This window comes from Rousettus aegyptiacus, unplaced genomic scaffold (genome assembly GCF_014176215.1).
Source record: "Rousettus aegyptiacus isolate mRouAeg1 unplaced genomic scaffold, mRouAeg1.p scaffold_m13_p_13, whole genome shotgun sequence".
NCBI classification, from domain to species: domain Eukaryota; kingdom Metazoa; phylum Chordata; class Mammalia; order Chiroptera; family Pteropodidae; genus Rousettus; species Rousettus aegyptiacus.
Genome location: NW_023416288.1, coordinates 5,504,382 through 5,527,757, shown reverse-complemented (window position 1 = coordinate 5,527,757; position 23,376 = coordinate 5,504,382). Strand labels below are relative to the sequence as shown.

The window sequence follows — 23,376 nt, the reverse complement described above, 5'->3', positions numbered from 1 at the left end:
AGTTAGCCATGTATAATCATGTGAAATAGGTTCTTATGGTGCAACAGGAGTCTGGGGACAATTAACTAACTACAACGAACTAAGCAAGTTTATATAGATGTCTGAGCAAGCCTTAAGTAGAGACTACCATGACTTAGGGCTGAAGTAAATCCAGGATTAATCTAGTTCTTATAATGATTTCATTGAGCCAGACCAAATACTTTTTATATGACTTGACTACAAAAATGCATACAGTACAGAGTTTACATTTTTTTCTTTCAACTTGAACTACATACCACTTAAGAAATATTGAAACTTTTACATTTACCTGCCTTGGCCTTCCCATAAGAAGAGAAAATGTTTTACCTGTAGAGCCTCAAACAAGTTCAAGGATTTGATAATAGTTTTGTTACAGAAAACTCCACAGTGATATATATGTGCAGAAATGCAGGACTTGTTAGACTGTGCCAGGGAGTTTTATCTCTCTCAGTTGGCCCCTAAGACATTACTGTAAGGTTATTAGTTGCCTCAAGGGGGCCACAGATAAAAATATTTCTTCCATTAAAAAAAAAAAAAGAATGCCTAGAATTAACTCCTTTGGTTAGTTTCTTAAATTTAACATTTCTTTAACTTACACACAAAGCAACACATACATTCCTGAACCACCTCTCTCTGGTTTGAGGTCAGTCTCTCTCTCTCTCTCTCTCTCTCTCTCTCTCTCTCTCTCTCTCTCTTCCATCCCCAACCCTTTCCCCCTCCCTCTCTTCCTCTCTTCCTCTCTCCCTTCTCTTTCTTCTTATCCTCCCCTCGCCTCCCCCTATCTTTCTGTCAATTCTAACTAGAACTTGATGTTTTAAAAACTAAGAACAGGTTGAGGAGATCTTTAGTTACATTTTAGTAACAGAGCTCAATAAAAGCTAAACTCTGTGGTGGAGAAAGGATGGAAAGAAAAGACTACTGGTCTTTTTCATAATCCCTGAAGGCCTGCAAATTTTCCATTGGTTTTATCAAATTAATTCTCCCAGTTGATTCCCATGTGATGTAGGAAAGTGACAGCACTCTTCAACAGACACACTCTGGCAGCTGCAGTGAAGTCGGAAGGTAACAAGAGAACCGCTTCTCCCCCGTGACAGTTCCATCTCTTTATACATCTAGATACTAAGAGGATGAAAGGAATCACAGCCCAAATTTATTCAGGGAGTTTCGTTTAAAATGACCACACATAATACTGATACTAGAATGAAAATGAAAATTAAGCCCATTTACAATTTCCATCGTTTTACAAGAAGAGATAGAAGCCTTGAGGCTGGGCCCACGTGGGTTTGTTGCCATCAGCACCAGGTCCAACTGAGCTGGCCTATTTCTGCAGTATGCTGAGAACACCTTGTAAGATTCAGAGTCTGAAAGTGGCAGCGTTTCTATCTCATTAATTCTTTTTCTGAATTTATTAAGATCTTAAGCTATTCCCAAACTTCCATTGCTTCCAGTGAAGTCGGAATCAGCACTGGTGTCCTGAAATGGGGAATGGTCTTGGGAGAGACTAAAAGTCTTAGGCAAGCAGCTAAGGACCCTCACTTTAACCAGCATCAGAGTTGTTCTCTTGTCCCTCTGAGGGGACCCTACATGGAAAGCTGAAATTATAGAAATCCACCAAGGCAAGAGGTCAGCTCAGGCTCCTTGGAACTCAATAAAAATAACACCCCTGACTTCTAGAGCCACATCCCTGAAATTCCCACACAGGACACACAGCCCAGCCCCTGTGCAGCCCTTAAACCCCACTTCTCAATCTCTCACACAGTCTTCCAACCCACCACTCACTCTGCTGTGCTAATTTTTTCTCCTTGAATTCTCATGAGCTCTTAGTGGGGAAAACGGAAAATTACGAACACACGAGAGAGTGAAAACAGAATTTTCTAAAATATGTGACCAGAGTGTAAATGATATGACTATTTCTATCACACCACGAGATTCCTCTACATGATTCTTATTAAAACATCAGTCCCGAGACAGAAATGTCCTTAGCCAAAGATGGTTGTCAAGGTTTGATTTTTGGGTCAAGAGCGCTCATAGCCCTTTCTCCTGTGGGTCTCAAGATGAGCCTTGTGGAAACACTTTATTCATTCACAAATATATATGGTGTAGACCATATAAGATACATAATTAAATGGAAACCAGTCCCTGCTCTCATTCGCCTCATCATCTCCTTCCCCACAGACTCCCAGTTTCTCACTTGGATAGACTTCATCTTCCTTCTTCAGTCTCAAACTTTCTCTCGAGTTCATTCTCCATAATGGTATCTCAGGGAGATCTCTAAATACCATTCTGCTTCCCTGGCCAGGTTTTCCCCTGGTTAAAATTTTCAGTGCCTCACTGTTGCCTTTAAAATAAGGCCTGAATTCCTGAGGAGCAGAATAAAAAATTCCCCAAATATACCATGTTCTCAAACCTTGGGGTCTTTGCATATGTTGCTCTCTCTACCTAGAGTGCTTTCTCTCCTCCTTCACTTGGGGAGCTTCTACTGATACTTCAAAACTTAGTTGAGATGTCACAAATTCTAGGAAGCTCCCTCTGACCTCTAGCTCTACCCATTCTGAGTTAGAGCCCCATCCTTTCTGTTCCATTAGCACTTGGCTAATACCTCTGTCATAGCAAAGATACATTGAATAGTAATGATCTTATTTACCCACTTTCTCTCCAACTAGACTGAGAATTTACTGGACATAGAAACTATATACCACTTATTACTATATTTATCTTATCTCCCCAGGAGACTGTCTAGCACATAGTAGCTACTCAGAAATTGATGAGTAAAGAAGCTCAAAGTCTAGGAGAGAAACAGAGAAGCATAACTGTATGTGGCGTGAGAAATAACAGAGGAGTGGGGTGTAGTGATGAATGAATACAGAGAGTTGACACTTCTGCTTGAGAAGACTGGGTCTAGGGAGGTATCCCAGAGAAGAAAATGCTTTGGATCTCCTCGAAGAGGATTGAGAGATCGCCAGGCTTATGGGAAGAAGGCGAAGAGAATGGTGGCATGTGTAAGGCCCTAGACGATTACCTTGGTATGATGCATTTGAGAATAATATTTCCCTTAGAAGAATGACAATGAAAAGATATTGGTGGTAGAGTGACAGGAGATTATTGGAATAATCCAGGTAAAGGCCTAAATTGAGCTAGTTAGCAATGGGATAAAATTTGAGAACAGAGACAAATCCAAGAAGTTGAGGAAATAAGGAACCCAGCATGACCCCCTAGGTTTCTGGCTTGGGGAATGTTGGTGACATTAACCAACCTTAGCAATTAAGAGGAAAGATTGCTTTGGGAGAAAGATGGTAAGCCCAGTCTGCTGGTGTTGAACTGGAGTTGCCCGTTGTACATCCAGGTGAAGATGTTTAGTAATCAATTTTGATATAATTGATGTAAGTCTGCAGCTCAGAATAGAGTCTAGCTAGGAATGAAGGCTCTCTACTATAACTTCATTAGAACTTTAGTTTTACTTCTACAATTTAATTCAGTGTCATGAGATTTCAGTCATGGGTGGGGACTGCTGGAAGAGAGACAATTGGTCTCACATCTGCGTCTGGCTGGGTTAAATGGCCTCCAGCAAGCTACTCAACTTCAGGCTGCATCTGTTGCCGTACGGGAAGGGAGACAGTTAAGGAGACCTGAAGAAAAATGTTGCAAACATTGGCCCTAAAACAAATTAATTGAGTCTTATCTTTTGTAATCCTTCCATGGAATGTGAAAGTCATGCACTAAGGCCAACCTCTTCCACTACCCAAACACCATACCTCCAAAAGCCACTGAGCACTGCACAAAGGGGGAAGTCCTTCCTTCCACTGCACTGGAATCCTTACCGCTAGAGAATCCTCTCAAGGTAGAGATGTTACTTCCTCACTGCAACAAACATGTGTTAGTTATGTTCCCCCACTTTGGGGGTCATGGTCTTATTTTAGTGCCCTAGCCATTGTGATAGCAATTTTTTGTTCCTGTTCTTACCCAGTCTGCAGCGCCCACCTTCATAATGCTCTCCTATAGACAGTTTATTTGTGATTCTGTCTGCTTATAAAGTTTAGGCTGAGATCTGCTTTGTTTAAAGGACTCAACTAAAATAGCATTTTTGCAAAGCAACTCATTGTGCTTTCCCTGGCTAATTTGTCTTAAGTGACTTGCACTGAAATAAAACATATTTTAATTCAAAGTTTCCTGACAATAATGATGCTATGGGAGTTACATGATATGCTCATGTTTGAGCTTCTTTTATTCCAAATATCTATTCAAACGGCTAAATGAGAATTGCTTATGGAACCCAGGCATTTCTGACAAATCAAAAGGAATTGGTATTTCATCAAACAACTCTGGCAACCAAGTGTGAGCATGGCAAAGATTTAGCAAGGGTACTAGTCATGCATGGAGAATGGAGGATCTCATTTTTAATTCAAAAGACTATGATAGAAAACTCATCATCAAATTTGAATGTCAACCAACCACTATTTACAAAGAAGGCAATATCACAGTAGCACCCAGGGAAATTTAAATAATGCATAATAAAAATTCACAGAGAAGCCCGAAAACCAATCATTCTATCCAACATGCTGAATTAGATGCTGCACTAAGCCCAAAGTTGGCACTGTGTTCAATAAAAAGGCTTTAAAATATTTACTTCTCATTTCAAAGCAAAGGTGCTAGGTTATTTGGAATTGTGATATTAAACCTATTCCCTAATTTAAAAAAAAAAAAATGCCGAATAGTTCAACTATAGTCTCTTCCAGATTGGCTAAATATACATGACATATCACCACAACCTCCATGGCCTGATATTTTAATTTCAATCAAGGTAAATTAAGCTTAGTGGTCAGACTCAGGATGTGGCCAGGGATTCGCCTCTTCTCAGAAGCAGCGGGCTGCAACCAAATTCTTCAGACGCTCTTTGGAAACGGGTAATCTACCATGCTTTTCTAATCTTTTAGAAATGCAACTTGAGTAGAACCATCTGTGGTTGACTTAACGTTTCTTTAATTAACAGGTAGGAGATCAAATCATTGAAATTAATGGGGAGAGCACAAGAGACATGACACACGCCAGAGCAATAGAGCTTATCAAATCTGGAGGAAGAAGAGCGAGGCTGCTGCTGAAGCGTGGGACGGGGCAGGTCCCGGAGTATGGTACGTTTCACGTTTTGATTCACCTTTTCTCTGTTTCTTCCATATACTGTAAATGCCTATTCTTATTTATAAAACTACGTCAGTTCTTTAATTCTACCTAAATATATATTTAGCTATCTATAGATATCTATACACATATGTACATTTAAGCACAAGATATATACATGCGTGTGCTTTTTCTTTTGCTCCTTTAGTTAAGTAATGTTCAAAATAGCAAATATAGATCCTTTCAGGGCATCTCTGAGTGCTAGGAGATCCAGCCACCATTGAGATATCAGATCTGTCATAATTTGATAATTCTCTGTTCATTTGAGTCCACAGTAATTTTTCAATTATTTCCTAAAACTATTTCTGCATCACACTATCCCATAGGATACGTAACTGGGGCCAGGGGACAAGCAGGAGCAAATCTTTAGATGTGAAGATTAAAATGTAAACCTCAGTTCATGCAATGGTTGCATTTCCTTGACATTTAAGGATATTCCAAAAATTCACTTACGTTGTGTATCTATATGCTTTTGAGAAAGGTGTTAAATGCATTTTAATTCATATATTTGCCTTCAGAAGTCTTTAATAGTGTTATTTCTCAGCAGCCCATTTAAGGCACCACTGACAGCATTACTAAGAACTGCTGGGTGGTCATTACATGACTTGGGCTGCTTTTTAACTAATCTCAAGAGTGACAGACAAACAGACAGATATCATTGAAAAGCAATACAAATAATACATCTCCAGATTAGAACAATGGGATCAAACTGCTGACCTGAATAATTAGCTCAAATTGTTAATCTAGATAAATTGACTCACTTTCACCCCTCCATCCCCAAACCCCCCAAAAATAATTCTAAATAGCACTTCATCCTCTCAAATTATGCTTTTTGCCTAAGTTACCTAATAATTGACTGAACACTTCCTTATTTAGCAGATCAGTATAGTCCTGACTGAATTCAGTTGAAATATCTAAATTCAAAAGCCCTTAAATACTTTGTTTCCAGTGACTTAAAGACTAACTAATCTCAAGAGTGACAGACGCATTAAGAGTCAGAATGGATTCAGAAGTTTCTGTAGAGCTGGCTCTATGCTAAAAGAAATAGTTCATCCCAGGTTCCCACTCTTACTGCTTGACTCTAATGAAATATTTTTAAATATTAATATTAACAATGAGCACAGGCCCAATCCTGTTAAAGGCATCGACATTTTAATCTCTAAATAGAGAATGCGAACCCTTGGAGTAGAATAACTTTTTTCACCCTAGAGCAGGAGTCTGCAACCCACAGGCCAAGGACCAGAACCCTCCGTGGCCTGTTAGGAACCAGGCCACACAGCAGGAAGTGAGTGGTGGGCAAGCAAGCAAAGCTTAATCTGCATTTGCATCCTCTCCCCAGCAGCAGCATAACTGCCTCAGCTCCACCTCAGATCATCAGGCATTAGATTCTCATAGGAGCACCAGTTCCTGGTGCCAAAATAATTGGCAACCGCTGCCCTAGAGCATTAAGTGATTCTGTAATGTCAAACTGACTTGTAAGATTCTGTCAGTTCTAAAAAAAATCTCATTTTACAAGTATGTTTCACTCCATGGCAAGACCTATTACATATACCAAGAGATTTTCATAGTTTTTATTGTTCTTATTGTTCTAACAAAGTTAGTCTTTAAAGAGTTAATCTGAACAACATGACTATCCTGAGCACTCTATTCTTTTGTGGACTCACTATTTGCTCCATACTTTCAGGGTCTGCCATGCAGCTGCTTGTCTATAGTGAAGTTAGAACAGTCCTACTGACCAACCTGTGGCTTAAACTGTAATATATAAGTATGAAGCTACCTCAAAGCATCCTTAAGAAAAAATGAAAACATGTTTTTAAACAAGACCAAAGTTCATGATCATGTCAACATTATCTCATTAATTCTTAATATCATCCAAAAATACCTAGTCGAGGTTAAATTCTAAAATTAACCAACACAGAGAGTTTATTAAATATCTAGGTACACTTGTGAGGGACCAAAACTCTAGCAGTATTGTGAATTTTCTTCTAAATATATTCAAAAATGTAACATTGAAGCATACTTTCTGGTAATGTGAGAGCTTGTCAGCTACTTTTGATGTTAGATTGACATGGATTTTGACTGTAAAATAACCTTAGAGATTATGTTCACAACAGAACAAATTTAAGAGAGCAATCTCCTTTAGGGAAGTAAAAGAATAAACCATAAGCTAAGTAAACATTAGCTCTTTAGGAAACTCTAAGCTGAAAGATGTGTTAGGGACGAGAGAGCATCTTTGAGGATAATGCCATTAAGTGATATTTCTGGAATTTCATAGTGACAAAAGAGGGGGTGTTTCAGGGGTCCCCAAGACCACCCTACATTCAGAGATTTGCTAGAAGGATTTCTGGGGCACATCATAGAGTTGTGCTCACAGCTAAGATTTATTACAGTGATTTAGTAGGATACATGGTAGGTTCATAAGAGGAAAAAAGATGGAGCCTGGAGAAATCCACGTGCAGCTTTCCTCTCTCCTCTCTCTTCTCTTTCTTCTCTCTCTCTCTCTCTCTCTCTCTCTCTCTCTCTCTCTCTCTCCCCCATGAGGGTTCACCAGAGAACACTCTTCCCTCAGCAACAAAAATGCAGCAATATGTGTGACATTGCTGCTCAGGGAAGTCCATTAGAGACTTAGTGCCCAAGATTTGAAGTGAGGGCTGGTCATGAAGGCACCCTCTGCCTGGCTTGTATTGAAATTCCAGATTCCCCTAAGGAAGGCAGGTAGGTTTTTAGCAGAAACCCCATTGTTTCTACAAACAGTTGAAGTACAGTCAGACACCCTAATCATTTAAAGAAAGATTTATGTTAGTGCAGGGGACAATTTACCAGTCACAGTCTCAGGTGCCAGCTAACAGCCAACTTTGCAAGCAGACCTTTCTAAGGAGAGCAGTAACAAGCTTGCTAAGTGAACTCTTTTCTGTACCACAAGTAAGCCAAAGAAGTAGCCACATTCATGGTCTATGCAAATGACACCAAAGTAAAAGGAATGCCCACAGCTAAGGAACAACATCACAATTCTTTCAGCATTAGTTAAGCAGACTAGATCATGAAACCGAATTTTTTGGTCCAAGATAACCAAGAGTGTATTTTAATAAAATTGACAAAGGCAGCAGGGAGAGAGGGTAACAAAATAAATAGCAACAAGAATGACGAAAGAAAATTCTTGAGTTTATCAGTAGGTATAACCAAGAATATGATTCCCTTTGTCCAAATGCACCTTAATCACAGGAAACGGATTTTTCTGTCAACTATGATTTTAATCCTGTGTTAGTTTCTTTCATTTGCCTTTTAAGATCCTAAACTTGGCATGAAATCCATCCGTAAAAGATGGTTAAAGGGGGTTATGAGAACCCATAGGTGACATACCCTGTCAGCTGTTCAGACTTAACCCAGCCTGGAAGAGAAAACTTCGAAGATGAGGAGACTGAAAAACGACAGCTTTTAGAAGGGTTTTAAGTGATAGTCACCAGCCCTCCACTGATACCTCCAGAATTCAGAACAGCTTTGAAGCAAGACCCTGATCTGGACTTTGGACCATGCAAAGCAAAAGCCGATCTCAGTCAAGAGAAATATAAAACTCCCACTCTGTATTCTTAAGGTGATCTGTGACAGAGAGATAAGCACAGGGACAATTAAAAGAAAAAAATATCATGGGTAACCTGTCAGATTGTTGACTAAACAAAATCAGTGTGAATCCAAGTGAGCTGAGGGAAGGAATAAGTATGCTGCAAATATGCCATCCATAATTACTGTAAGACTAATCGTTAGACGACATCTCAGCCAATTCAGAGGCATAAATCAACAAATGCAGCGCACAGTAGAGGCTGCTGAGCAGCTGCAAGGGGAGTTGGAAAATGATAAGGGCTTTGAAGAAGAAGTTGCTTTTATAGGTAAGTCCTTGAAAGAGAAGCTCAGGAGATAGACACTTCAACTCTACTCTAGTCCTCGGGATAAGAATTTGTTGATTATAAACTCATCGGAGAGCATGAGCTCCCCCTCCCCTAACATGCATCTCAATGACAGGCAGGAATAAGGAAGCTTCACTCCACCATACTGAGAAAAGAATCAAAAGATGCCTGGGCAAAAGTGCCCTTCTTAACACTGGGTGTTGCTATTTAAATTACATCTAAAAAGATTAAGAGAAAAGAAAGCATGATGCATCATGATTCTAAAGCTGCAAAGGAATATATTATCCAAATTAGCTCCCAACCTTGAAATACAGGTGTCCTTCATTAGGATTCAAGGACTACCACAAGAGAATTTACTTGATGTATACACTGAGCCACAGAGCCAGGGTCAGGGTAAATAGAAGTGCCATTGGATGAAAAAATTTTTACACAAGCAGTTAAGACCAACGCAGACCTTCCCTTGGTAATATTTGCTGTTCAAATCTGATCAAAATGAAGAGAAACAGAAATATGCTTGCCAATCTTGGTTAGTGGTCTGGCCTGTTTATTATCTTAAAAAGCAACAGGGCACGTCTTTATGACTAGGACACTGAAGAGTGTACATTTATAAATGGAAGTCTCTAGTGGCCTTAGGAGGCCAGGCAGGCTTATAAGGACAAACAGGATTCTCAATTTCAGTGGCCCATCAACAACTAACACCAAGTGTATACAAAAGAAATAGCCAGTCTGTGAATTAAACTTCTGCCAACACTTCCATTTTCAAAGTTAATTGTGTCTTTAATAGGCTTTGTCTTGATTATAGGCCTTTGGTAAATGAAATTCTTTTTTTAAGTATAATAAAACTACATTTAGTAAGTAGAGAAAAGATCTGTCTGAGCCAGAGACTATAGCGAAAGAAATGAATGGGCCAAATAATTGTTTAGCTAAAGATCTACCTTTAATCAACAAATAAAAATGATTTGCAATGCTCATATTAGAGCACTCCGTTAAGCAGTACTGGTCTCTACTTATATAACAATAGGAAATGTTTATTTGTTTATTCTTCTTTAATGACTAGTAAACATTATAAGCATTATAATCTTGTTTACAATTATTTGTTCAGCAAATCCTTTTTTCCCTCTGATCATACAAAGATAAATTCCAGCCAGTATACCACTACCAAACATGCTATGTGAGGCAAAGCCTGTAATTAATATCATTAGTTAATGTCATTACTATTTCCTCAACTCACACCGGATTTTCTGAGCCCACACTATGCGCAAAGCACTTTGCAGGCACTGAAGGTAAGATAGTTCTGGCCCTCAGTGAGCTGATATTCTAAGAATGAGGATACATGTAACAACTGATTTTAATAAATTGGTGACTAATTAAAAGGTCTCAAAGGATCTGCTCTAATGAAAAAGTTTTAAGTGGATTTTATTAATTAATTGTGGAATTTAATAAGTACTTCTAGAGTGTTAAGGATCCATGATAAGCACCTGACTTCTTTGGTTTGTTAAGCATTTCTTTTGTTATATTTATACTAATACTTTTCTATTTTTTCTGCAGAAAGGGCTTGCTGAGTGTGGGTAAATATCTGCTTAGACTTTGTCTGAATTATTCTAAAGTCCAAGTTAGAGTGTCAAAACTTCATCTAGTAAACATGCTAATCAGTCTCCCCCTCCTGTAACTATGAGCCTCAGGGAGCCTGGAGTACCAGAACCTCACATCCCAAGGCTTTGGTGGGGGCTCCTGTGCTCCCACAGTAAAAGACAAGGGAAGAGTCTCCATTGCTTTCACTTCTTCCTCAGAGACCACGTTGATAGGAGCATTAAGTTGTTTCATGGCCTTTGCACTAATTCACCTGCATTTTTTAATAGGGCAAAAGGCAGCTTGCTTCAATAATAAATTCTGAAATTTAATTTGAGCTTCTGACATTCATGGTTGAGTGTGTCTTCCTTTTCCATGAGAGGCTCCACAAATCACTTCAAGCCGCCTTCTACTGAGTTAGAGCCAGGAACAAGGACAGGCTGCCAAGCAAAACTCTGGTTCTTCCCAGCTCAAAGTCTCAAGACTGCTATCTGCAGCATTTAGGCAACCCCAGGAGAGTCTCTAACTGGGAAGCTTCCAGTAAGTTCCCATCTCATGGGTCAGAGTCAGAAGCTTCCTTAAAGAACACACAACTCTGAAGTTCCTTTCTCCACTGCTCAGCCAAAGCCTCATGTATTACTTTAAGAGTTTTAGGATGAGGGTGAAATCCCATCTCTTCACCCTGTTTTATTGGAAACCATGGACTATAATGATATTCCTTTTTAGATATTCTTAGATAATTTCCAACATACATTTTTTCTTTTTAAGGGTATATTAAGTGACCTCCTCCCCCAAGTCTTCACTTGTTTGGTATTTTAGACTCTGATAACATATATGAGATGCTGATAACATATATTAGACCACATAATAACCAAGAAATCTACCAAAAAGAACCTACATGGCTCTTGAGGTCCAATCTCCTTCAATTCCCAAACACTGAGTTGCTGGAGGAGATTTAGTGCATGAAGAGATATCTTTCCCCAGCCCCACTGAGAAGAGGTCCCACGTGCATCTTGAAAAACCTAAATATTCCAGTACCTTCAGTAACTCATTCCAGAGAGTTATCATTTAGGTTCTGATAAAAACATCCCTTACTTCCCCCAACATAAATCTGAGCTCTCCTACGAAGGGCCCACTTCCACAAAAGTCCAGGGAGAAAGCAGATTTCTTAGAGAAAATGCTGCTAAATACTGTAAGAATGTTGGAACAGACCTTGAGAAAGTCACAAATTCAAGGGAATAGTCTTTATTCAGTGGGCAGAGGACAGATGTGGCAATCAAGGTGAGGAAATCAAGGATCCGGGTTAAGAGAAAAGAAAGCACACAATATGGTTTAAAGATGCACACACGTGCATGCATTAATTTGGCCCAAGGGTCCATATTTTTAGTGTCCCATCCCAAGAAATCCCACGCCCTGGAGATTGCAGAGTTTATCTCCTGTAGCTCTATTTTAAAGGCCTGGCCCACAGGAGTTTTTACTTCTGGTTGTTCCCCTTTAAGTCTTGTTGGCGTCCCATCATTTGGGAGACCCTCACCCCCCACAACGTGGCTTCTCCTTTGCGCATCTAGTCTGAATGCCTCTCCACTCAGACTCGCAACCATTACTTGCAAATTAAAAAGACTAGATTTTTTCCCCCATTGTCCTCCTATTTTCCATGTCAGGCTTTTTGACAATCTGAGCTCAATTCCCACCATCCTCACTGAGGACAGTCAGACCCTGTGGTTCATAGCATGAGAGTGCCCATTCAAGATAAGCTTCTGACTCCTCAACCAGACCTATCATGAAGCTGGTACTAAATGCCAAAACTATTTCCCCACTGTCTGATTTTCTCTTGTCTCAAAGTAGAGATGATACAGAAATGGTTTTGATTCCTGTGAAGGAGTTTGCCAACAAAACCTTGCTATCCAGGTGCTCGAAGCAGAGTCCAATACCTTAAGACAAATTCATAGATCCAGCCAACTGCCATAACCTGTAAACACCAAGTCCCCAAGACTCTCTTCAGATGCCTGTGCCTGCTGCCCTATCCTAGTATTCTCTGGCCAAACAACTCACTGGCTTCAGTTTTTAAACTAAAGTACTCTGTGTTCTAGTGGAAGGAACAGTGAGTCCATAAGGTCGGATTTGCGTTATTCCAGAACTCTGCCTACACTCTTGCTCAGACGTAGGATTACCCTGACAACCTGTTCTGATGGAGACCTCACAGTACTTCTTTTTAACTGAACTACCTCAGTCAGAACCAAAGATGAAATTATACAATGCCTTACTCCAGGCTTGAATTATATGCTCTAATTGTAGCAACATCTCTAAACTTTGAGAATTGCATTCTTCAATGTACTGTTTGGGTTCAAAAAAAATTTAATAGAACAAGAAACACACACTTAGCCTGGACTAAAAAGCTGTTAACTATAATGTGCCTCAGAGAGTTGCTTAGTACATAATCTGCTTTTAAACTCCTGTAGAAAGATCTCTGGTCTTTTCAACGTGTGCTCTCTAACAGGTGGCTCTGGCCTCATCAGGACCCTGGATTTTGTGCATTAAATATGCCTAATACAGTATGCAACTCTTTGTTTTTCACCTTTCACAGTAGTTTCTACCACAGCCTTCACAGCAATATATTTCCACCATGTTCTGGACCCTTTTACTTGACCTTCTGGACATGACGTTTCCTAGCACATGTGTCTTTCAAGCCTAGTAAAGGCCACCTTTAAACCCAAATGAGAGGCTTTCCTGCATGACATTAAAACAAACAGCTTAGTCATTTTTGTGCAAAATTACTTGCATCTTGGCAGGGCTAAATGGTAAATTCAATTAATTAATCCTGAAATTTAATTTCCACTTTGACTTTCATTGTTAAGCATGAGTTTCCTTACCATAGAGAGGTTCTGCTCTCCACTTAACCTCAAGGTGTTGGTTCTCCCGCTTCAGTCTCCCTTCCCTCAGACATACACCCTGCTACGAAAAATGCCACCTGTGGCATATTCAGAAATCCATGTGAGTACTGTTCATTCTGCATATTGATGTACGTGCAGCTCCATGTGTGGAGCAAGTTAGGCATTTAAATAGGAACTATCATCAGTATATGCTGTCAAAGAGGGGATCAGACTTCCAATGTCTGAGCCGTGTGGCTTAAGGTCTTCCGATTACATTAACCTCAAGTCCCCTGTACCTCACGCTGTGTGGAGCTAAGAGAATGCAGAGCAGGTGTTGCAGGAAGCAGTAGTTACATCTCCTGGGGGCTTGTCTCCTAATGATTACTGATTTAGATGTTCTGGAATTTCTAGTACCCATGTTTTTGTAGGTAAAGAATGTAGCGCATGAGCTGAGATAGACACAGACCAAAACAGCTACTGAGAGGTTGGTTTCAGAGCACAGCCTTCAGACAGGTGCATACAGTAGAATAGAACAGGCAAGACATTGCTGCATCTTTTTTTCAGCTTTATTTCTTTTTTCTAGAAAACAATTATAGCCAGTAAGTCAACTGTGAACTTTGAATATAAATAAGCAAATTGTCAGAGGTTAGGGGAACTCTAAGAACTTATGAGATTATTAGCGATAACATAAATATAAACATGGGTACACTATGTCTGTTTTGGAATTTGGAAATGATTACTGTGACTGATTCTCAAATGACAGCAGATGTCACTGGAACATCCCATTATTGTGAAACAATTCTGCAAAAATTCTGATATTACCATTTCAATTCTTTTTGACATTTGTGGCTCCTTAAAAGCACTTCAGGATGCCCTCAATATTTTGAGAAAAATTTACTTTTGGAATACACATGTAGTTCAGTCTTTCACTAATTTCACTTGCTGCATGCTTGATATGATTAGCTTTACTTAAAGTCTTTATTCTTACTGCCTAGATAATTTTTATTCAACTGCTCTAAACATACTAAGCAATCTTGATTCTAACAGTAATAATATATCTTTGTCACTGGTTCTGTTAATTCTAATGATTGGTCCTAGGCTGTTCCTCCCCTTCCTTTAGGAATGGTACCTTCCAGTCTCTCCATGTGCATGAAAAGTGACAAGCATGGGTCCCCATATTTCTACTTATTGGGCCACCCTAAAGACACGGTTTGTAAAATCTGCATGAATATTATCTTTCTCTAATGAGCTTTGATTTTGCATATGTTTTTAACTGATGTATAATGCTCTCTCTTTCATAGTAGCTTGTCTAATTACTGCTAGAGCTCTGGAAAATATTTATAACTGAGACTGTATAAATGATAAGGATAGGATTTGTGGGTTCATGAAAATTTGAGATGCACCAAATTTCAGGGGTCCAGCCTAGAATGTCCCCAACAAGTGGGGAGAAGAGCTGAGCTCTGCCCCACACACTTCAAGAAGTCCTCCATGAGCTTCAGTGCAAATAACTAAATATATTTCCTCTCAGCCCAATAACTCAGGCCCCCCTTTTTCGCAGCAGACGGAAAGAGAGACACATACATTCTAACCATAGGAACTCTGAACTCCACACTGCATCACGGTATTTCTCCAGCTTGCTTTATGGCAGTTATCCACTCAGGACTGCATCGTCTCGCTGTTCTTCCTCCATACTCAGTGATGCATCAAGTTTAGGAAAAAACAAACAAACAACAAACCAGTGTGACATCTTTGAAAGCAATCGTAACTTTCTACCTACATAGTAATCACCACTGTTTCAAAATGAACATTCTCAAGTGTTGGCTATATTTTAGCCTAAAATTTGGTAAAAATTCTTAAAGAAAAAAGTATCCTATATATAAATAAAGCAGAATGTAGATGATAGCCTTCCAAATATGGTTCAAGCAACTTTTCATCCCTCGAAGACATCCCTAGAGTAACCCGTGTTTCTACTGTCAAATCGTATAGTGGGCATGTGGCTACTGGCACAATTTAATAGGAATGGGATTTTTACATACCATTTTGACTTTTTAACAGAAACTGTTACTCATGATCAGTTCCCATGGTTCACCACAGAAGCATGAATCAGACTGACACATTTCTCAATTCCAGTTTAATTCTACCCCATTCATACTGTCGCAACCATGGCCAAGCATCTCTCTATCAAAGGCTTTTAAGTTAGCTCTGCTGTTTCTGAAAAACATTTTCCAATTGTTAATGACCCTGCTTGTTGCCATCAATTGGTTTAAATTTAACATAAGAAGCAATATTATTCACTAAGTGAATATTTAATTGGCTTAACTGCTAAAAATTTCCTCATCAAATACATACACACACATATACCATCACAATCACTGCTTAAAGATGTCTACAAAAACAGAAGTTTTAAATGTGTCATTTCTCTAAAGTGTCGGTCTCTCAAGGAGAAGTTATGGATCAAGGAAAACCTAAATTAGGGTATAAAGGAAAACACTAGACAAGATATTAAGCCACAGAAAAACTATTGGGGAAATCTAGTCCAATGACCATGGTTTAAAGAGATATAGATTTCTGTTTCTGACAGAAGAAAGGCATATACTTGCTATTTAATTTACTTTAATTAATTAGTCTGTAACACATGGAGGTAAAGAGACCTGAATCAATTTACTAAAGTTACTAGCTGAAAACCAAAGAAGAAGAAGAAAGGAGGAGAAGGAGAGGAAGTAGAGAAGGGCTCTTTGTAGTCCACAGACATGTATCTGGTACCTTGCTTGGTGCTAAGGATAATGAATAAGAGTGGCTCTGCCCATATGCATTCACAAGCAAGTAGGAGTGACAAACAAAATCAAGCAATGGGATAAGAATGAATAGTATAGGCAAAAGAGTAACAAGAACCCAAAAGACACAGTACACTAAATCTGCTTAGCTGAGTTGTAGAAGATTCTACCCCCACTCAAAAGGTGACATGTTAGCTGGGCTTTGAGTGACAAAAATGATTTCATTAGTGGGCAGGAGGTAAGGCAGCTATCACATGAGCTAAATGGTAGATGAGGAGAGAGAAAACAAGAGGACATTAAAGTGTGGCTCTATGAGAAAGTACCTTCTATGCTAAGCAAAGGAATCCAAATTTTATATAATCAGGTGCCATCAAAAAATTAAGTGGGAGGATAGAAATATCCATATTTGGAGGTACACCTTGATAGTATTTAAGATGGATTTTATAAGAAACTGGAGGCAATTAACATATTATTGTAAAAGTTAAGACAACTGATGTGACAACCAGAATTAAGGGAAGTGGTGGTGGAAATAACATGTTGGAAATGGATGTGGGAGCTATTTCAGACACTTCATTGATGGAAGTAACAAAATTTGGTGAATAATGAATGCAAGGGAAAGAATCCCAGAGGAGACCCGTGACCCAGGGCTAGGTGAAAAATGATACCACACAGGCAAAGGAGCAAGTTTAGAAAGAAAGATGATGTTAGTTTTGGGTTCAAGTTTCAGATGCCTCAAAAGCTTTAAGTGAAGCAGCCCACACACAGGGCACTTGCGTAAGGTGCTAAAGGGCTGGAGGCATAGCATTAAGGGAGTCCTGGGAAGGACAGCTAGAGCCATGAGTGGGTCTATCTGGGTGGGATTATGTGCCTGCCTTTTTGCTGTGAAAAATTCTTCGAGTTCCCATCTAGCCTCCTAGATCTATATAAAGGTCAAGATCTATACCAATCATATATTATATGATTATATGTCAGCCATTGTTTGATGCTGAAGGAGCTAAAGAAAAAAACTGTGGTGTTATCCCTCCTCTCAAGAGGTTCTCCATCTCGCTAAAGAGATGAGATAGCCATTCAGAACAAATACAAGGCAGGACAAAGCCAAAGAATAAGGGAGTCTGAGACAAGAGCGTGGAAATAATGACAGAAGAGTCAGGGCTCCTTCAAGGGAGCCAGTCTTGAGATAGCCCTCAAGGAACCAGTGAGTTTAGGATAAGCAAAAAAGAGGGCAAAGGGCACAACAATCTGAAATGGAAATAGGATGTTGTGGGAGATGATTTTGATGTTAAAAAGTGAATGGTGTGACTAAAGCATAGGGTTCCTACCAAAAAGCAGAGGGAGAAGTGAAAGAACTTTGGATGCTTAGAGAGGCAGATATCTGGAAAATATCAGTGAGGAGGCACAAGGGATTCTCAAGGATCACTCTGACATGGCTGAAGAAGTGTTTTAGGGGTTGTGGCAACCACCTTTAGAAAGCGTTTTCAATCCTGGCTACCCATTAGAATCACCTGTGGAACCTGCGTTTAAAAAATACCCATAGAGATTCCTTCTCAGATCAATTAAAAGTGATCAAATGGTTGGGGAAGTGATTGGGATGGGAGCACCGCAGACATAGGTATGCTAATTTTGTTTTAATGTAACGAGCATCCGGAGTTGAGAATCACTGGTAGATCAGATGAGGAGATAGATCAGATAAAGAGACTATTAAAATAACCTAAGATATGCAAATGGGGTAATGGAGGTGTTGAAAATATAGAAGTGAAATATATAGGAAAGCTGACAACACCAAGAGTCTTGAAAGAAGAATCAGTAAGATTTGGTGACTGAATAAGAACTATGGGGGACTCAGAAATTATCCCAAGGTAAGATCCAGAATATTTGGGAAGATGACAGAAGCATTGTCAGGAAAATTCATAAATGAGTGTTAATGATCTGGGTGACCTTTCAAGAATTACTTAACGTCTCAGGGCCTTATTTTTCTCATCTGTACAACATTAGGATTCAGTTATATGATGCCTTGATTCCGTTCAAGTACTAGCATTGAGTAATGTGGGTGAGAATGCAATGAACTTTCAAGAAACAGTAAATCAAATCAAACTAATAGACTTAAGAAAAAAGAAAAGAAAGTAAGTAATGTGAGTGAACTAATGTGGGGGTAAAAAGCCATTAGGGATTTTCAGATGTGTGGGGACAGTCAAATAGTGATTCACATCAGAGTCATGTGCTTTCAGCAGGTAAAACCAAAAAGACACAGAAAATTAGGGGTGAAAGGAAGACTAGAAAAAGAGAGTAAGAATACAGAATTTCACTCGTTGCCTCCTCCCTCTTGCCCTGTGGCAGATGAGCAGTGACACAATGGCCACTGTCCCTCACAATCCCAACTTTAATATATGGACACAATCATTCATTGCATGGCTACTTGGAGTTACTCTCATGCACTGGGATTTTCTGGAGAAAGGTTGTTAACGTAGTGCCTTCAAAGAAAGGAATTGGGTCATTTTATAATTCTTTATGAAAATTCACTAACAGAGAAAGTAAGTATCAGGAATTCTTAAAGTCTCTTTTTAAATTCAAAATGTCTCTTTTTTTAACATAAAATGCTAGAGGGAGAAAAATTATATTTTCCAAGTGAAATACATCTGTTCAGTTGTCCTTTTCTCATTATATCCATCAATGATTTATTACAGTGATCAATAGCTTGTTTTCAAAATAAAGTATCAAGCAATGTCCAGGCACCCCAGAAAAACTCACTGCTTACTCAGCATGCAAGTGAAATGATGATTGCCCTTTGGTTGTCAAATACAGTGTAACAGTGTCCCAGTCTTTCTGTACCCAAAGCCCTGGGGCAACTAAAAGCCGGTTGTGCTATGGTTGGGTTACTAAGATATATAAATGACCAATAAGTACATGATAAGATATTGAACATCACTAATTATCAAAGGGATGCAAATCAAAACCATAATGAGCTATCGCCTCACACCTATTTGATGGCCACTATAAAAAGAAAGAAGGAAGGGAAGAAGGAAGGAAGGAAGGAAGGAAGGAAGGAAGGGAGGGAAAGAGAGAGAGAAAAAGAGAGAGAGAGAAAGAAGAAAGAGAGAAAAGAAAGAGAGAGACAGAAGGAAGGAGGAATGACGAAAAGGAATAAGGAAGGATAAGGAAGGAAGTAGAAGGACTATGAACTCCATTCCTTCTAAGATCCCTCTCTCAATAGATGACGCTCCCTCCCTCTCTCTTCTCCCCTCTCTTCTCTCTCTCTCTCTCTCTTCTCTCCTCTCTCCTCCTCTCTCCTCTCCTCCCCTCCCTCCCCCCTCCCCTCTCCCTCCCTCCCTCCTCCCTCCCTCCCTCCTCCCTCCCTCCCCCCTCCTCCCTCCTCCCTCCCCCTCCCTCCTCACTCCCTCTCCCTCCCTCCCTCCCTCCCTCCTCCCTCCCTCCCCTCCCTCCCTCCCTCCCTCCCTCCCTCCCTCCCTCCCTCCCTCCCTCCCTCCCTCCCTCCTCCCTCAAATCATCGCACAAATCCACACCCAGTCTTGGCAAGGATGGTAGAGAAGTTTGAACCCTTGTGCATTGTTGGTAGGAATGTAAAAGGGTGCAGCCACTGTGGAAAACACTATGGATATTACACAGAAAACTAAAAATAGAACTTCCATGTGATATAGCAATACCACTTCTAGGTACACATCCAAAAGATTGAAAACAGGATTTTGAAGTGATATTGGCACATCCATGTTTATTGAAACTATATACAGTAGCCCAGAGGTGGAAGCAACTTGAAATGTCCATTGTAAGATAAATGGAATATTATTCAGACTTTAAAAACAAAGAAATCCTGTCACCTGCTACAACATGAATGAAATTGAGGGCACTATACTAAGTGAAATAAGCCAGTCACAAAACGACAAATACCGCGTGATTCCACCTATATGAGGTATCTAAAGTAATCAAGTTTTAGAAACAAAAAGTAGAATGGTGGTTGCCAGGGGCTGGGAGCAACAGGAAAAGAAGAGTTGTTGAACAAGCATAGGGTTTCAGTTTTGCAAGATGAATAAGTTCTAGAGATCTTGCTATTTACCGTATGGAATACTTTAAATCGTTAAGGTGATAAACTTTATGTTTCATACAAAAAATAAAAGCAGGCAAGTCTTCCGAGTTAAAAGCTCAGAGGACTTCCCACCTTCTAAGCTTTATTTTGTAACTTTGTGCTGATGTTTGGCAGCCCTTGGGGCCATTAGATGAGCAGTGATCGAATTTCTTAAAGGTGCAGTTGCTAGGAGAGAGACACTCATTATCATAAGATTGGCATTAACATCCGTTCTTTCTTGTTACCAGGGTTTTGTTTCCTTCTCTTGCTAGTATTTGGGTTCTTGCCTTTGGTTGATTTTGGAATGAGGACTTGGCAGTGGAATCCACCAGAGGCAGTAAGGAACTAGGATGACATATGTAAGAAAGGAAATCCCTGAGTCTAGTGATGTTTCACTGGTTTATTTATTGATATTCCTTTGTATCCCACCTCTTTTCACAAAGGCTTCTTTGAAACAGCAGCTCAGGTTCGCTGGGGAGGGGATTTGTCAATTGTCTTGCCAGCCAAGCTAAGTAGGAGCTTGCAAAACAAACAAATGCTAGTCAAACACACAACCCTGATTCCCCACCAACAAGCTCACTGACAAGGGAAAAGTGTTCTCATTCATCTTCATCAGGAGCCTCAGATAGCAGATGGTGGCATGCACCACAGTGACAGATAATGTAAAAGGAAATGTATTACCAATTTAGTAAAGAAAACACATTGCCAGCTTATTTAGAATTGCAAAATATGATATGAAGATCATAGTATTCTTTGTGCCTTCCTGTGATTTTATTTCTTATGAAAAAATTTTGTGGAGTTACCTGTTTCATAGTTCTTTAGCTACTGGATCAATTAGCAAGCCTAGAGTCCCGCGCTACCCCCTGAGAAAACTGTTTGCTTTCTGAGGACAGAAGCCAAGTCTACCAGCTCAGCAGCGCCATACTTTTCACCCAATGGCGTCCCGCACTTCATTGTATGAATGAATGAATGAATGAATGAATGAGTGATTGGAAAGGAAATAGCAGAGTTGATCTTGCTCTCCAGAAGGTTGTGGTCTATTAGGAAGAAGAGAAAAAGAAAACAAGCATTCCTATGACTAAAGGGACTTAAAAATAATTGTGGCCTAAGAAGATAGTACATACACACACTCAAATGAAGAAATGCCAGTCAAGTAAGTTGAGTGGGGTGGAAGACTTTTTAAAGAATTTCTACCCTTCCAATCTTCAGCATTCCGTATGAAAAATAAATTCTTTTAACTAACTACAGCATCTTTTCCCTACATTTATACAAACCTGTTTCATTTAAATACACATATGTGTGAGTGAGTGAGTGTGTGTGTGTGTGTGTGTGTGTGTGTGTGTGTGTAAAGTGACTGTATTCTAAGAAAGAACCACTATAGTTAACTGGTAGACCTGGTTTCCTCCACTTAAGAGAAGATGCGAAATAAATTCAATTCTTAAAATAAAGTGGTATTAGATCCAGTAGAGTTTGAGGTAGATCTTGTGGAAGTACGAGAATGCTCAAAAAATCAAAAATCTAGAACTAAGTCTTTAATACCTAACAGCAAGCTGGAAGTTCACTTTAGACTGCAGAATAGAATGGAACAAAATCTGGTCAATTATTTTCACCTCTATTTCCTTGCAAAGAGTACATAATTTTCATCTGAAATTTTTTTCTTAGCCTTTTCATCATCCTTCTCCTCTATCTGTTCTTTTCTCAATCCACCACCCCAGAAAACATTAAAAAAAAAGGACACACGGTGTGGGAAAGGAAGCCCTTGAGAGTGGTGGGGAGACTGCCCCCAACTTCTTCTCACACATGAAACTTGAGAGGAGAAAATACAAAGAAGTATTGATTATACTTTTCTGAATTCCTGGTTAATAAATTCCTCCTGAGATAGAGCATTTAGGGGCCTTTGCCTCACTATCTGATCTCCACTTAGATACATATTCCTATGACAGGCACATGGCTTGTCTGTCCTCCTAGGTCCTCAACCACCACCTTAGATGCCAATCTGACAACAAAAGGGGAAAGAGGAACAGAAAAGGGACCCCACACCCCACCTAGTAAACTGCTTAGTCAGAGACTGCTACAATCTTGTTCTAAGGGGGCAATTTGGAAGGCTAAAGTTCTGAGACAAACTCCTGGGCAGACATTTAAAAAAGATGAATCTTAAGTCTTAATTTTGACTGTCATTCTGTGGATGCATTAGTTCTCAATTGATGCCTAATGGGTGCTCTTTTTTAAAATAACTTTTACTGATTATAACATAATAACACATATTAGTGCAGAATATATCAAAAACAGAAATACTAATAATAATAATAAAGGAACTCTTCCTCTCTTTTGAAATATAGCCATTTTGTTTTAAAACCTGATTTTTTCATTTGACAATATGTTTAGACTAGCATCCTTCTTAAATATCCTATACAAAAGTTTGTATGCCTGCTTAGCACTTTGTGGTATAGATTCATCATTTAACCAATCTCCTATTTGGACTTCTCTCATTTCCTAATTTTTCCACTATTGTGAAAAATAGTACAAAAATCTTCCCACATATCTTCGATTACTTGGTTAAGATAACTTTGAAAAGCAAAACCACTGGGTCCAAGTGTCTGCATTCTCATGGGAAGATGGGCGAAATCAGGGGAGTCTTATGTATTTAGCTTTGGGGGCTAATGTGGGTGATGAAATTACACTTTTATTAAAGTATCTTTTCCAACAGCCAAGCATTTATGAGCTCGGCAGAGTCCAAGTGATCCAATAAAAGTGCCCAGAGCTGAGAGCAAACACTGGGCTGGAAGGCTAGGCTGCCCCATACACCCAGCAAAACACCTGAGGCGCTGGCCTCCCCACCTTGGGTCTCCCTCGCCTCATTTGTAACATAGTGAAATGGCTAACATTTACTACAAGTTCTCTAACCACCCCTAGGGCTTGAGCACAAGAGGACTCCCTTCAAAATTGGAAAAAAGAGTACCAACTAACAGTTGCTTCATATTTATGTGTATATACAG

At 39.5% G+C, this 23,376-nt stretch overlaps 1 protein-coding gene across 7 annotated transcripts in view; it reads left to right on the top strand.

The window, feature by feature from the left end:
• Window positions 1-23,376, top strand: part of MAGI2 (membrane associated guanylate kinase, WW and PDZ domain containing 2) — a 1,221,159-nt gene that overhangs the window by 1,167,705 nt on the left and 30,078 nt on the right. For 6 of the 7 annotated variants that reach the window (XM_036231069.1, XM_036231070.1, XM_036231071.1 and 3 more), the window contains one exon: window positions 5,006-5,144. In XM_036231069.1, the coding sequence (XP_036086962.1) occupies window positions 5,006-5,144 (139 nt within the window). Of the gene's footprint in view, window positions 1-5,005; window positions 5,145-14,651; window positions 14,741-23,376 lie in introns of all 7 variants that reach the window. The other variant, XM_036231075.1, reaches the window with a different exon arrangement.